This window comes from Pistacia vera, unplaced genomic scaffold, assembly GCF_008641045.1.
Source record: "Pistacia vera cultivar Batoury unplaced genomic scaffold, PisVer_v2 Contig145, whole genome shotgun sequence".
NCBI lineage: Eukaryota > Viridiplantae > Streptophyta > Magnoliopsida > Sapindales > Anacardiaceae > Pistacia > Pistacia vera.
This window is the reverse complement of record NW_022195521.1, coordinates 595484-611963: the sequence shown is the minus strand read 5'-3', so window position 1 is coordinate 611963 and position 16480 is coordinate 595484. Positions and strand designations below refer to the sequence as shown.

The 16480-nt window shown below is 36.7% G+C and overlaps 2 protein-coding genes across 2 annotated transcripts; both read right to left on the bottom strand.

The window, feature by feature from the left end:
* Positions 1-5409: 5409 nt before the first annotated feature.
* Positions 5410-7475, bottom strand: LOC116123787 (pentatricopeptide repeat-containing protein At2g20710, mitochondrial-like). The gene is given in 3 exon segments (XM_031409517.1): positions 5410-6122; positions 6125-6539; positions 7311-7475. Coding segments are annotated over 3 exon segments (1293 nt in total).
* A 3899-nt stretch (positions 7476-11374) lies between these two features.
* On the bottom strand, positions 11375-13925 carry LOC116123786. Its single transcript, XM_031409516.1, has 5 exons — positions 13848-13925; positions 13266-13454; positions 11923-12054; positions 11601-11701; positions 11375-11513 (listed from the first exon to the last, which is right to left on the bottom strand). Exons 1-5 carry the CDS (start codon positions 13923-13925, stop codon positions 11375-11377), a joined length of 639 nt encoding a protein of 212 aa, XP_031265376.1.
* Positions 13926-16480: the final 2555 nt, after the last annotated feature.

Genomic DNA, 16480 nt, shown 5'->3' with positions numbered 1-16480 from the left:
AAGAGCTCCTTCCAAAATGTACTCGTAAAAGTAGGATCTCTATCAGTAACAATAGAATTAGGCAGCCCATGTAATTTAAAAATATTGGCTAGGAACACCTGAGCAATCTTTGAGGCAGTGTATGGATGAGAAATTGAATAAAGTGAGCATAATTAGATAGCCGATCCACTACAACCATAATAACACTGTAGCTTTCAGAGTTCGGTAATCCGTCAAATCAGGGGAAATATCAGTCCATATCTTGGTAGGAATTTGCAATGGTTGCAGCAATCCAGCTAGGTGGATATTCTCAGATTTGTTTTGCTGACATATATCACATTCCTTGATAAACCTTCTGACCTCTTTCCTCATTCCTTCCCAATAAAACTCAGATTTAGCTCTGTGAAGAGTCTTGTGAAATCCTGAGTGTCCTCCTTGTGGGCTACTAGGCAGCAATTGAAGAATCTGTTCTCTCAACCCCCTTGAGGCTGGAATGTACAATCTTCCCTTGTAAAAATAATCATACATCCCTCTGTTTATAATTTTGGGATGCAAGACTTCCTTGTTCCAGCTTTTTAATAATCTACTGCAATTTAGGATCTGTAGAATAACCGAGTCTGAGTTATTCCAACCAAGTGTTAGTTGGTGCAGTAATAGCAGATAGCTTCCCTTCCTTCTGTTCTTCCATTTTTTGGGACAAGGCATCAACAACCTTGTTGTCCTTCCCTTGTTTGTATTCTACCACAAACTCATATCCCAAAAGTTTGGTAATCCATTTTTGCTAAAGAGGAGTACCCACCTTTTGTTCCAGCAAGTACTTGAGACTCTGCTGGTTTGTCTGTATCTTAAAGTTGTGTCCTAAAAGATAAGACCTCCATTTCTTCACTGCTAAGACCAATGCCATCAACTCCATCGTAGGTAGATAGTTGCAAGGCTTTTCCTTGAATTGCTTGACTCATGTATGCTAAGGGCCTACCCTGTTGCATTAATACAGCTCCAACACCAATACTAGAAGCATCACATTGAATAGTAAAGGAATAGAAAAATCTGGTAAAGCTAAGACAGGAGGGCTAGTTACAGCATGTTTAAGATCTTGAAAGGGCCTTTTTGCGGATTTGGTCCATTGGAAGGAATTCTTTTTTTAAAAGGGCTGTTAAGGGAGCTGCTATAAGTCCATATCCTTTGATAAATTTTCTATAATGTCCAGTTAAACCTAGGAATCCTCTAAGGGATTTAAGGCTGGTAGGAAATGGTCAGTTAAGCATTGCTTCAATTTTGGTAGGATCAGCTCGTACCCCATCTTTTGAGATTAGGTGACCAAGATACTCAATTTCAGCACATCCAAAACAACATTTAGATTTTTTTTACAAAAACCTGGTGCTGTTTTAAAATGTCTAAAACAGTTTGTAAATGATGAACATGGTCAGCACTCGCTTAAGCGATCCAGCATAGATAAGCCTTGATCGCTTAAACAATGGCCCGCATCGCTTAAGCGACCAAGGCTAATTTGTGTAAATAATCCTCAAGTATACGATCACTTAAGCGATGCAGCTCTCGCTTAAGCGATCCAGCATATATAAGCTTTGATCGCTTAAGCGATAGCCCATATCGCTTAAGCAACCAAGGTTAATTTGTTCTAAATAATCCTCAAGTACACGATCGCTTAAGCGATGTTAGCTCTCGCCTAAGCGATCCAGCATAGATAAGCCTTGATCGCTTAAGCAATAACCCACATCGATTAAGCAACCAAGCTAATTTGTGTAAATAATCCTCAAGTACACGATCGCTTAAGCAATCCAGCATATATAAGCCTTGATCACTTAAGCGATAGCCCACATCGCTTAAGCGACCAAGGGTAATTTGTGTAAATAATCCTCAAGTACATGATCGCTTAAGCGATGTCAGCTCTCGCTTAAGCGATCCAGCATATATAAGCCTTGATCGCTTAAACGATAGCCCACATCGCTTTTGTTTTAAATAATCCTCAAGTACACGATCACTTAAGCGATGTCAGCTCTCGCTTAAACGATTTAGTATAGATAAGCCTTGATCGCTTAAGCGATATCCCACATCGCTTAAGCGACCAAGGCTAATTTGTATCTAAATAATCCTCAACTGCACGATCGCTTAAGCAATGCAACTCTCTCTTAAGCAATCTAACATAGATAAGCCTTGATCGCCTAAGCGATAGACCATATCGCTTAAGCGACCAAAGCTAATTTGTGTCTAAATAATCCTCAAGTGCACGATTGCTTAAACGATGTCATCTCTCACTTAAGCGATCCAGCATAGATGAGCCTTGATCACTTAAGCGATATCCCACATCGCTTAAGCGACCAAGGCTAATTTGTGTCAAATAATCCATATAAAAAACAAGTTTGCTTAAGCGATCCAGTATAGATAACCCTTGATCACTTAAGCGATAGCGCACATTGCTTAAGCAGCCAAGACTAATATGTGTCAAATAATCCATATAAAAAACAAGATCGCTTAAGCAATGCAACTCTCGCTTAAGCGATCCAATACTCATCACCACCTAATATCATCTGTTCAAAACTTCAAACAAAAATATCCTCAATCACCAAACAATCTCATAAAGATAATCTCATATAGTACTCATCAAAACCATTAAAATTGTGTTCTGATTCATTAAGATTGGTCTGGCAACTGATAAAACATGTCTATACAAAGAAATTGTGTTCTATTTATGCTTCTTCCAAGGGAGTTACCTTGTCTTTTTCATCAATATAAGTACAGACCTGTATAAGGAAATAAATTAGGGACACAAATTAGGAAACCCTTGAATGGATTCTATTGATTTTTGCGACAATTTCAGCTGTGAGCTCAACCTGGCATGCATTTATAACCTCCTGAAGTTGGATTGACTTGGTAGCTCCAAATACAGCACTTGCAACAAGAGGGTGTCTCAAAACAAATAAAAGGGTTTGATTAATCATAGTACAGTGCAACAAACAATAATTCCTTTCATGCTTTAAACCTTACTTTACCAATTCAGTAATTCACACAAATACAAAGAGAGAGAGGTTATACCAATTCCCTACTGCAGATGCCTTCCTTTCTTCTCCCTTCGTTGCTTCAAACCTTAATAAAAAAAAAATACAAAACAAACAAACAAACCATACATAAAACAAAACTAAAAAAAAAAAAAATACAAAAACTAAAAAGCAATTCCATACCCTTCCATGCCAAACCTTACTCAACGTACAACCAAGAGCACAAATAACCCAACAACAGACCCACAATGCACATAAACAAGTCACAAGCAAGAGCAACAGCAATCCAATAACACAGTAACAAGAGAAAACGGCTATTTCATTAAGATTCCAGAATTTACAAGATAACGAAAAAAAGTGATTAAAAAAAAGGCAACACCCAACTGGTCTTTTCCCTTTCTGGCCCCTTTTCCTTTCCTCCAGCACCCCCACCAAAAGCCGATCCTTGTTGGCTGTCAAAACCTCCAAATCCAATACCACTTGTAGCATAATTCTCTCTAATAATTCAGCATCAATTCTTTTATTACTGGTCATATTCAGCACCATCTGTATAGCTTCTAGAGCCTGCAAAAAAAAAAAAAAAGTAAAAAAAAAAATTTGAGTAAACAATAAAGCATAAAACATTGATAACTGAAGAAAAAGATTATTTTGAAGTATACTGATTTCATATTCACTAACATATCATATGATCTCATACATTAATAGTATCCAAAAAAATTGAATAAATACGTATTTTTGCATATATTTTTCAGGAAAAAAGTTACTCCAAATGGATGTATTCTGAGCCATTGGGGACCAAAATTATAAAGATCATTCACCATAAAGTCTTTGTTAAAATTATTTTCTCCAGCAGTTGTTAAAAAACACACACAAATGGGTGCTCTGGACTTCGCAGAAGAGACCGGAATAGGGAGGCTCGGGGCTTGCCTGCATATTGCAGGGCTGTCTATGCGTGGATAGCGTATTTCCTCTGATTTACAGTGTATTTTTCCTCAGCACCTGATTGCTAGTGTTAAGACTCCATTTTTTCTTCTAAATGCAGCTTATGATACATGGCAGGTAAGTCCTACATCTCTATGATGCAACAAAATGAAAAACATTTCCTTTATGTTCTTCCCAAAAGTCATCCATTTGCAAAGGTTCCTGAAGATTCTTGGTTACTTGTTGTACTCAGTAGTTCCAAATTTAGACATAATCAACTTTCTTCAAATGCTCAAATTCGTTAAAACATAGTCTTAAGATGGTTCAAAAAAGTTTATTGTCTTGAGCAAAGATTAACTGCTACCTGGTTCCTCACAATTGGCGCATGGATGGTGGGTGATTCTGAAGCATGAAATTTCATGGCTCGTGATGCCTATAAGCTGCCTTAAAAATCGTGAGACCTGAGCACCCAGATGAATCTATCTGAGTTCTTTTTTCCTTTCCTATTAATTAGATTCAGGTCAGCTTAGCTCCACCATCGGTTGATCCTCATGGCAATTGGCATGAATGCAGAAACAACTATGCTCATTGCACAGCATCCCAAATTGGTTTTCTGCTCGGTGATTTGATCAGATGTTTTAATCTCTGTTATTATAAAAAAAAAATAGGATCTCAGCTATTGTAACTTAACCGCGAATGGCAAGCAATGCAAATTGCAAATAGCAAAGAAATTGAGAAATAACAGAAAATTGAAAGGAAAAAGGAGAGACAGAGAGAGGTGTGTTTGAATCATGTTTTGAGAAAGAAAAACTGAGAGTAATGTATTTTGTCTTTCAAATTTTAAATCAACTTCTTTTTATTATACTTTAACTCACAAACGTTTAAATTTTTTCACCCTAACCATTTTTGTTGCTTTAATTACCCTTAAGTGTGTCATGTCAGATTTTTTAACCAAAAAAAAAAAAAATCAAAAACCTTTTCAAGGTTATATTCTCAATTCAAAACTTGGGAAGGCCTATCAGTTAAATTTCCTCTTAAATCGCCGCCTCTACTTGAGCTAGAACGTCGTATTACATTTTATATATTGCTGATGCAGTGTGGTCCGATAGAAATTTCAGGCCATGTTCAAATCAATACCTTTTTTCAGGACTCAATCGAGTTCCACTCTCTATGCCCAAACATTGCTAAAAGCCAATGCACATGATTCATGGCCTTCCTTGCCCATCTGGATGACGAAACCGAACTAGAATGACCTTGTCTCAAAATTGGCAACAAAATATTAGACTTCCAATCACAATATACAGCACATGCAAGGCGTTTCACAAAATAAACCTTCATGCTCAATTTGTCTAAAGGTCCAGCTTATTCAACATGTCTCTTCTTCTTTGTTTTTTGTTTCACCGATGTCATACTCGGGCTCTAAACGTGATTCTCCATTTTCATTCAAAGAATCACTAAAAAACTCACTAAGTTCATTCACGTTTGATTTTCCGTTCTAGAAATAATTCAACAATCTATCTTGAATCTCTACAGAGATGATATCCTTGTTCTTAAATAATTTTATAAAATTCTCTCCTCCCTCTATATCTTCTTCACTTATAAAGTATTTTAGGCAGGACGAAAAAATTTCCTTCCTAGGCTTCCACACAGTTTTACAAACCACCAATGCTTCTTCCATCACTAACACTGCTTTTTGAGTTTGATCATTCTGAAAATACCCAGTTGCCATATGGAGCCATGTTTTCGGATTAGGCTTCCCCCCCTTCAATTTTGCCCCATCTATAAGATTTTCCGCCTCCAGCAAAAGCCCTTGGCTGCAGTAAGCACCAATCATGAAGTTTAAAAGCCGAATATCATAGTATTTGTTTACTGATTCCCACTCCTCAAATGTCTTCTTGGCGCTTTCAAGGTCATCAAATTTCAACAATGAAGTTATGACACATATATAGCTGTTATTGTAAATCTTATGGTTGTGCTTGTAAAGTTCCCAAAGTCTTAAAACATCATCTTTCTTCCCAAATTTTGCACATTGTGTGATAAGAAACTCATATGCTCTATTGCTATTTTTACCTGGTATTAGTTCCTCAGATTTCTTCAGCATCTCCACAGCTTTGTCCCAGAGTCCAGCTTTTGCGTACCCACTTGCTGCATTACTGTAAACTGTCCAGTCCAAAACAAAATTGGGATCTGATTCCATCATTGCCAGTCTTTATCAATTCCCTCGACATCAGATGTAGCTGGAAAGGCACTCACACGTATACCCATTGTAAATTTATCATGTCCAATTCCTTTTTCTTGCATTTCATGCTTCAGACTATCAAGTTTCTTGTAATTTGCAGTCTGATAATAAAGATTAAGCAGAACATTGTATTGCAGCGATGTCCGAGCCAACCCCAAATCCCTCATTTTCTGCATGGTGGCCTCCGCTTTCTCCACAGATTTTACACTAGCATAGCAGTTAAGTAGAGCACCATAAACTGGAAGGCCCTTTAATTTTTCCGGAACATTGTGGAAATAATTTTCTGCTTGTTCTGTACCATGAACTTTAGATATCAAATCCAGCCGAATGGCAACATCAGCACATGTAGGTGGCAAGCATCTTCTGTCGGTCATCCACATAGAAATCTGTAGAGAGAGAGAGAGAGAGAGAGAGAGAGAGATTATAACAAAGGAAAGGTAAAATTACCAGATCACCAATACCAAGTAATCATACCGCAGTTTCTTTTAATATTTAGAGATAGGAAAATAGAATATTATTTAGAAGAAAAAAAAAGATCATAATGTATAAATGTAAGCGAAATAGCTGCCCATAAAAATTACAAGAGAAAACCTTTATGCTCCAAAAGAATCAAACTAATTACAGAAAAGCAGATCAAAAACCTCCAAACAAAAACACGATAGCAAGGTTCAGAGATTGTCCCTTCCCAATTAAATTGATCGAAGAAAAAGGAATTTCTCTAAATGCTGTCAGGGTAAGTGTCTTTAAAAATAAAATCAAACCAGCATGGCAACTATCAGTAATAGCTCAAAATGTAATTCAGAAGAATGCTGAAAAATTAATTCTCTTCATAAATTCAGCAATTTTCGAGGGTGAGTACCTGGTTTTAGACTAGTAGTAACTACATCAATCCATTATCTTGATCGAGAAAGTCTTTCGTTAAAACCAGCCAATGAGAGCATGCGTGAACCACCTCATTGGAGGGTTGCATGCGCACCCATTTTACTGAAATTTTTCCCCTCTTAATCAAGGGAAGGGCGAATCTTCAATGTGGGGGAGCCAATTTTTGGAACAATTTCCATTGCAATATCAAATTTTATCATAAAGTAATTTTTTTTCTAATTTCTCCAAAAAAAACAAATTATTAAAAAAAATGGCCCTATAAAAGAAACCGATACCTCAAGAGCCTGACTGAATCGTCGGTAGGATCGCAATTCTTTGATGAAGGCTTGGAGTTGTTCTTTGTCAACGAGACGCCCTTCTTCGACCCACTGGTCCAACAATGGAACGATTGAGACCCTTGAATTTCCGATCGGGGAGATCCGACGGTAGAGAGCGTTCATGGGGCCTTTCAATCTAGAAGTTCTCGTGCTTCGTTCGGCTGTTTTGCAAAGAACGAACGAACAGCCGGTGCATTTCCCAAAGCGAAATGAGAGGTGGTGTTGCAGAGGATTGAACTGAAACGTACAAGCTTCGTTTGTACAGAGAGAGAAGAAAAAGCGTTTGTACAGAGAGAGAAGAAAAAGTGCAGAGATTAAACAGGGTTTAGGGTGAAAGAGCGATAGAGGGTTTAATTAATGTTTTTAAATCTGGGTTGCTATTATCACTCCTGAATTTTAGTTTAATTACAAGCGACCATCATAGTTTGAATATTACTATTTTCGCTGATCTCCTTCTCCTTCTTCCCCACCTTCAATTTTGCCCTATCTATAAAAGTTTCCGCCTCCTGCAAAAGGCCCTTTCTGCAGTAAGAAACTCATATGCTCTATTGATCTTTTTACCCGTTCTTAGCTCCCCAGATTTCTTCAGCATTTCTAAAGCTTTGTCCAAGAGTCCAGCTTTTGCGTAACCACTTGCTACTTAACCGTAAACTGTCCGGTCCAAAACAAAATTGGGATCTGATTCCACCATTGCTAGAGTCTTATCAATTCCCTCAACATTAGATATAGCTGCAAAGGCATTGAAGTGTATACTCATAGAAATACTATACTATTATGCGCAACACCTTTTATTAGGGGTGTTTTTGATCTATGTACAATGAGAGGGTTCAAGAAGTGCTAAAAGCTCGACCCTCTGAGATATAATTTAGTAACAGTAATCCCCCATAGTTTCTGATATGATAAATAACCCCATTAGTGAATGGTTAGAATTTACACAGGTATGAATTAATAAATATTATCAAATCACCCTTTTACAATTTAATTAAACACTTAAAACTTAACGACAAGAAATTTCTCTTATTTTTGAAACCACACCAAGATTAAGTTATGAACTCGTTTAAGAAACTTCATTTGATTGAATAGTCTACATAACTAACTATTTTATACAATTCACTTTGATATTTTTTTCATGAAAAACATAAATGAGATAACTATCCTATTGTTCATTATGTTTTCGAGTAATTGATAATTGTCTAAAATTCACATCGATGTAGTTTCATCTAATAATGAAAGGCCGAACGACTTACGCATACCCAAGGTTTACCGAAACGACAAGTTTGTACCCAAAAGGTTTTGAAACGACAAACAAATACCTTCTGTCATATGCGATTAGTGATTTCTGTTTGTTTATAGTGAAAAGACTAAAATGCCCTTAAAGTTTGATATTTTAGTTTTTTTAAAATTTCTAAAAAATCCCCTAGGTTTGCTAATTTAACTAAACACCTCCATATATAAAAAGTTTGTTAAATGACAAAAACACCTCCACCACCTGCGGCCAGATTCCGGCCACCACTGCCAGAATCTGGCCGAAAATTGCGTTACGACACAGACCCGTCGGATCTATGTCGTAACGTGTCGATCTGGCCGTCGAGGCAGCCGATGGAGTTTTGCGGCCTCGACGGCTAGATCTGGCTTTTTCCGGCCATATCCGTGGGTGATCTGGCCGTTGTGGCTGCAAAACTCCATCTGCGACGTCAACGGCCAAAGCTGGCCGTAGATCTGGCCTTTTTCGGCCAGATCAGCCACGGATTTAGCCGGAAAAGGCCAGATCGGCGCGTTACGACACAAATCCGACGGAGTCTGTGTCGTAACGTAATTTCGGCTAGATTCTGACGGGGGTATTTTTGTCATTTAACAAACTTTTTATATATGGGGGTGTTTAGTTAAATTAGCAAACTTAGGGGGGTTTTTAGATATTTTTAAAAAACTAAAATACCAAACTTTAAGGGCATTTTAGTCTTTTCACTGTTAACAAACAGAAATCCCTAACAGCACATGACGGAAGTTACCTGTTTGTCGTTTCAAAACCTTTTGGATACCAGCTTGTCGTTTCGGCAAACCTTGGGTATGCGCAAGTTATTTGGCCAATAATGAAATTGTTTTTTCTCGGAACTAGTTCCCCGTGCTCTCTTTCGGGTCAAGAAAAAAAGCCGGTCGAGACATTTTAGGATAATTAATTAATTATGACACCACTAGCTTTAACTATAAAAAACACCCCTGATAATTCTAAAATTGGGATTGATCTCCCCCTCTGTGAGGCACTGAGATTAAAAAGGAGAGATAATTTTCAAAAGTTCTGGGCATTTTAAATTATACTAACATTTACGGTATGTAATAAAATTAGAGCCCGAGTATGATATTGGTGAATCAAAAAAAGAGGAAGAGACATGTTGAATAAGCTGGACCAGAAAGGTAAATGGAGCATGAAGGTTTATTTTGTGAAACGCCTTCCATGTTCCATTTATTGTGATTGGAAGTCTAATATTTTGTTGCCTAGTTTGAGACAATGGAGGTAATCCATTTCAGGTTTCGTCATCTAGATGGCCAAGGAAGGCAATGAATCATGTGGCTTTTAGCAATGTTTGGGCACAGGGAGTGACCTCGGTTGAGTCCTGAAAAAAAGTAATTATTTGAACTTGGCCTGAAATTTCTATCAGGACCACACTGTATCAGCAATATATGAAATGTAATATGATGTTCTAGCTCAGGTAGAGGCGGCGATTTAAGGTATGCAGCAGATGTTCCCATTCAAAATGCTTCAAGCGTATTGATTTAGTTGTTTAAGTCCATTTCAGTTTGTTTGCTTTTAAGTTTTCTGTTTTCAATTGCAGTTTCTGTCAATTTGAGTTTAGAACAACTTGAAATTTTATTGTACCAATTGTAACTCTTTGATTAGGGTTCTGGTACTCGGTGTATGAAGAGCCTGTTTTTCGCTGTAGGGATTTGTGCGGGGCTCTTACAGTCTGTAATCAAAGTCATCACATATATAGCCTTTATTGTAAATCTTATGGTTCTTCTTGGAAAGTTCCCAAAGTCTTAAAACATCATCTTTCTTCCCAAATTTTGCATAATGTGTGATGAGAAACTCATATGCTCTATTGCTCTTTTCACCTGTTATTAGTTCCTCGGATTTCTTCAGCATCTCCACAGCTTTGTCCAAGAGTCCAGCTTCTGTGTTCCCACTTGCTGCATTATTGTAAACTGTCCAGTCCCAAAAAAATTTGGGATCTGATTCCATCATTGTCAGAGTCTTGTCATCAGATGTAGCTCTAAAGGCACTCAGGCTTAGGGTTGCAAAAATCCGGTTAACCGAACCGGATACATGCATTTTGTAACCGAACCAATTTTTCAGTTCAAGCCATATGGCAAACCGAAACCGGTCCGGTTTTTGCATTAACCGGTTTGCAAACCGATTTATTAATAAATTTTTTTTTGTCTTTTTTTTTATATGTTATGATAAAAAATATTCCTATTTTTAAATGACAATTTTAAGAAACCAAAAGATCCACAACAATTTAACCAATTAATCACCAATTAATGCTACTGAATTCTTCTCATCCAAGCATAATAACTAATAATCACCAATTACATTATCATAAAATACAAACTGTTACTTTAAATTTTAATGGTCAAGTAGAAAAGGGATTAAGAAATAACAAGTGAAAGTTGTAAACAGGCATCTCCCCTCAACTCTAAGGCTCAAGTATTCTTCAATTGGCTAAGTACAATCACGGAATCACCTGTAAGAGGAATGAAATCAGCTTTAATATTTTCTAAATAAAGGGAATGCATTTTGTTTTCAGCAAATGTCACTGCAGAAAAATAAAATAAACACATAAATAATATGATATCAGCTTTAATATTTTATAAATAAAGAGAATGATTCCATAGGATTCTTGTTTATGGTATCTTAAAGTTATTAACTAATTTGTACTCAACCCATTTAACTTTTATTGTTATAGCCTTATAGGTAGCCAGCGAGGTGACTTAATTTCACCAAACTAATTTTATTCCTTATTAACTTATAAATACAGATTGGGGGTTAACTCACTTTCAACCAACTTGCAACCAGCAGAAAACGAAGTCAAAATTGAGGAGATAATCTTCCTTTGTAGATCTTTAGACTCCATTGCTAACTTCACATCCCAAGTCGTGTTTTCTCTGTAATGATGACCCAAAATATCTTTTTAGAAAAGGAAAGCATTTCAGCTTCAATTATGAATATTGTGCTGGAAGAGATTTCTTTACCCATCTACAAAATCTGAGTCACCAAGATTTTCCATCATGGCACTGAACGTGGATTGGAGGTCTTCAAGAACTTCTAATTCAATTTCCAAGTTAGCTTGTGACTGTAATAACAAAAATTACACACAGGAAAAATCTGAATAAATATAAATAATTAGGGCATGAAAAAAATCAAAGTTGACCACACTCAATTCAATGGGAAAAAGTCCACTATGAGAAAACGCAGAACATAAAAGATAACATATTAAAAATTAGCCAAGTGTAATTAATAGAAAATTGGCAGATCAATACATTAGAAAATGAAGAAATATAGGAAGAAAATTACAAGGTCCTTTTCCTGCTGGAGAGGATTCCGAACTCTCCTTAGATAGTCCAATAATGGAGTAGGCAAGCCATAATGGAAAATATTGTGATTGTTTGAGCGCCAAGTACCCTGCACCACCGCCTCCTGTCGAGACTACCAAGTTGCAGATGGTAGCAGAACTACAGCTAAAGCCAAAACAACTTTTTAATAAACTTTGAAAGGGCAGCGGCGGCTAATGAAGAAGAAGATGAGTATGAGTGTAATGTGTAAACTGTGAAGTTAGGGATTCAAAGTTTCAAACTAATAAAGATTTTTAAAAATTAAAATAATATTATTATATCAGGATTATAGGAAAACCGATTTATTAAACCGGTTATAGAAATTATATAAATCGAAAACCGAACCAGAAAACCGGTTTAGCAATTTTTTGAAATCGAAACCGGTTAACCGGTTTTTCGGACCGGTTTCGGTCTGGTTTTTCGATTCGATTTGGTTTCTGGTTTTTTTTTTTCAGCCCTACTGAAGCTTATCATGCCCAATGCCTTTTTCTTGCATTTCATGCATCAGACTATCAAGCTTTATGTAATTTGCAGTATGATAATAAACATTAAGCAGAACATTGTAAGTCAACGATGTCGGAGCGAACCCCAAATCCCTCATTTTCTGCATGGTACTTATTCACTCGAAATTCGTCTGCCTCTATATCATCTTTCCACGAACGAGACCGGTTGACACAAAACCTTAAAACTATATAAATTGTAATACATTTATTCGTTGGGAATTTCTTCATATGTTTTAGGAATTCATGCACATGCACGGTGTCGTTTGGCATTTGGACCGGCTTGCATATATAAGCTTAACCGTACAGATTAAACCATATCAACATTCCATGTTAGTAATCGAATGCACACGTATCTGTTTCACAAAAGCCCTTGTTCCACGAGGAAATTAACACGAAAGTTCAATCAAATCTCCCTATTAAAATAAACACTGCCTACAGGCTGATGAGAATATAATAAGAGGAGAATCCTTGTTCCAGTGAACTCAAATGAAGAGAAGGAAACATATCTCCAATAAGAGAAGGAGAGGATCTAAATTCAAATGGAGACATAATCTTTATTCCTTCAGGTTTAACATTACTTTTATATATATTGTTGGTGCCAAAAGTCAACACATCGGTTGGAAAACGACGGTCTTGATCACTTATATAACACAAGAACACCTTTACTACCCAGAGGTGCCTTCTCAATAAAACAACCGTCAAATGTTTGTAACCGTTGAACATGAATCATAAATCCTGAAAATTCAATCCCCCCTGGACAACCAATCTTCTTTCAAAATGTCTAAGAACCTTGCTTCCATACCAGTAGACCAAGTAGAATTAGAGATTCTTTCAACGTTTCCACTTTAAACCTGAGAAGATTTGCCCTCGGCAACATGGCCCTCACATCCTGATCAAATTCATTGCCAGTCTGCAAAACCCGTCGGAAAGTTGCATTTCTTTGATCTGGATGTCTTGCATACAGAATCTTGTTGTGGGAGTCAATGCGACCCTGCAGAGATGTGATAGGGTTGATCAAGAAAAAACAATACCAAACATTTAAACCCAAATTCTTCCAGAAGAATTTGATTCTAAGCCAGGATTCACAAAAAATTTGAGAACTCATTGATATAGGAAAAAAGTTTTGTATATCCAGACCATATTAGAAATTCTATGAGAATTGCAAGAGTTGTTTGTCTCACTATGAGCCCCTGAAAGATAGCAAAATCACAACAGCAGGACTACTGTACTGTTAGGGTACTGAAATTGTTCCATTAACACCATAGACAATTAGCAGAAGTGTATAACTGTGTTTTCTGAACTCTCATTAGTCATGGAATATTTATCATATTCAGATTGAAGCTTGTATACAAGAAAGAAATATAGAAGAAAACAGCAATCATACCTGTATCTGGTTGTCAGTAATCAAGGTTTCAAGTTCTTTCTCCAGCCCCGCAACACTTGTTTTGAAAGCATTTACCATCATTTGCAAATCAACAGACACAAATGGATGTGTATACTGGATAACCGGATTTGATCATATAAGTCACAGTCCAACTAAAATTCAGTTAAATGATTCTTAACATTTGCACAAGTTAAGCACAAGCACTAGACTAGCAAAATATTACAATAATGATGCAATCTCTGCAATACCGGAAAAACAATAAAATCTAAAACACAATAAGAATGAGAATAAAAATAATGTCACATTATTCTCATTCCATCTTCGCTATAGCTTAAGCGATAAGTTAGGAACTTACAAAATATTTAACCCAAAATGTTACAAAATTTGTGACTCAAATCAATGTAAAAGGCTAACTAGAAGAGAATAATTGTTCCAGTGAACTCAAATTAATTGAAGGAATCATAACTGGAATAGGAGAAAGAGAGGTTCCTAAATTCAAATGGAAACATAATCATAAAACTGATGATTTTTATGAAAGTTTTTTTTTATAATTAATGTTAATAAACAATTTTACTGCTCCAGGGTGATACGAATAGTCTCATGCTGATGTTGATTACTACAGCACTAAAAATACAAGGAGCATTACTTCTAATCGATGCCAACGAAAGGTTTCCACAAAAGCAAACTTGTGATCTTTTAGCTGATCTTAAAGCTGTTGGCCTTAATCATATATGTTAGAATTCTTCAAACCAAAGTGGATTCCGTCAAGGAAAGTATTGCCATGGAACGACTTGAAGCTATTGCTGATGGAACGACTTGAGGGAACTATTGCTGATGGAGCACCTGTGCTGTCAGTTTCTGCAAAGTTTAACTTTGAAGATGTTTGTGAATATATTGTGAAAAATATTCCCCTACCACCACCACCAGACCTGTACTACTATTACTACTTAGAAAACGGGCCTTATGTGAGTATATTAGGATCTATTGATGTAAATAAACCTGCACCAAAGATTGGTGAGACGAAAGGTGTTGTGTTTTGTGGAAGTCTCCGTAGGGTAATTAGTATCACCTCTAATTTGTTCGTGTTAGACTTGAATATTAATATTCGAATCCCTTTTGAGGAGAGATTGTTAAGCTGAACATACACTCCATCCCCATACTTGCTAGAGTTTATGATGAAAAACTTAGCAGAGTAAGACTTAAGGTGAAATCCCCAGTGTTTGAGGTGCACCAAAGGTTTGCAATCAGTCGAAATGTTGAGAATCAATGGCGTCTAATTGCGTTTGGATACATCCAAGGCGGAACAACTGTTGATGGTGAAGAAATGTATCCACAAGTTATTGCAAACTTGGGGTTGAACCTTTGATGGTTCCTGGAAAATGCTGTGGCATTTATGTAAATCAAGCTGCAGTCAGAATTTTGAAATCAAGCTGGTTAAAAAATAAAACCCTAATTCTTTAGTTAACCCCTTTGTTTTTTTTTTTATTGGAGGAGTCCAGGTCAGCTTACGCACAGCTAGACTAGTCACTTTATCTTGAACAAAGCTTTCGAAATAGGACAAACCTTACGGTCCGTAGTTAACAATATTAACACATGTTCTTGTGATTCGAACCTAAGACCATATGGAGATCAAACCTCTTGGCCCTAAGTCTTTACTACTCGGCTAACCTATTGTTGGTTAGTTAACCCCTTTGTTTTATTGACACTCAAAATGTGTATGACACGTGATGGAGCATTTCTACTTCCATATGTTATCGAATAACTACAATAAAGAACAATACAGTAGAGAAAATATTACAAGAAAATGGTATTAAATAATTACAATAAAGAACGATATAACAAGAAAACAACTCAAAACTTCAACACCTTCATTGTGGCGAAGAGCCCCACCACTGACCTTAGGAACCTGCTTTTGGGGTGAACCCATTTGCCTCCTTCCGAATCCCAGTGAGCCCTCAACTCATAACACTCGAAATCAAGCAACTCAATTGGCAAATCGGTATTTAAACATGTAAGTTAAATTGATCAATATCCTCCTAGAAATGTTAGATGTACAAAAACTCTTACAAAGAGTCTTTGTACAAAGTGATGTGACAATTGCTACACCACTAGTTTCACATCAATCTTCTTTTTCTTTTTACAAACTAGTGGTGTGACAGCTGCCGCATCACTTTATACAAAGACTCTTTGTAGGAGTTTTTGTACATCTAACATTTCTCATATCCCCCCGATGTTAATACAGGTCTATTATGTTTAAAATAAATCTCTTTAAACCCTATTTAATACTGAAAATAACCCTCAACCAGAAGAAATGGTTTTAAACTCTACGAAGTACTCCATGACTCCATCTAATTGAGAAGCTTGTCTCCGAAAGGTCATATCTAACACAAGCGTAGAACATTGTCTCCATCTAGTTTCACATTTACGAACTCAAGTTTTGCTTTGATCAACTCTTGTATGACCTCAACTCTCCCTCTGATTGCAGCCAAATGCTGAGGAATTCTACCATCTTGATCAGAAACCAAACACACACCATCATTTTCTTTTAACAATTCTTTCACAACCCTACATGGCCCTTTGGTAGAAGCTACATGAAGAGGAAGGGCGCTCGATGAAAACAGTCGAAACTCTCT

Coding starts and splice junctions, on each gene's coding strand:
- LOC116123786 (XM_031409516.1), bottom strand. CDS start 13,925: ATGGTAAATGCTTTCAAAACAAGTGTTGCGGGGCTGGAGAAAGAACTT. Junction 12,055..13,265: donor TAATTCTACTTGGTCTACTG/GTATGGAAGCAA, acceptor GCAACTTGGTAG/TCTCGACAGGAGGCGGTGGT. Junction 11,702..11,922: donor TCCAGCAGGAAAAGGACCTT/GTAATTTTCTTC, acceptor TTGTTATTACAG/TCACAAGCTAACTTGGAAAT.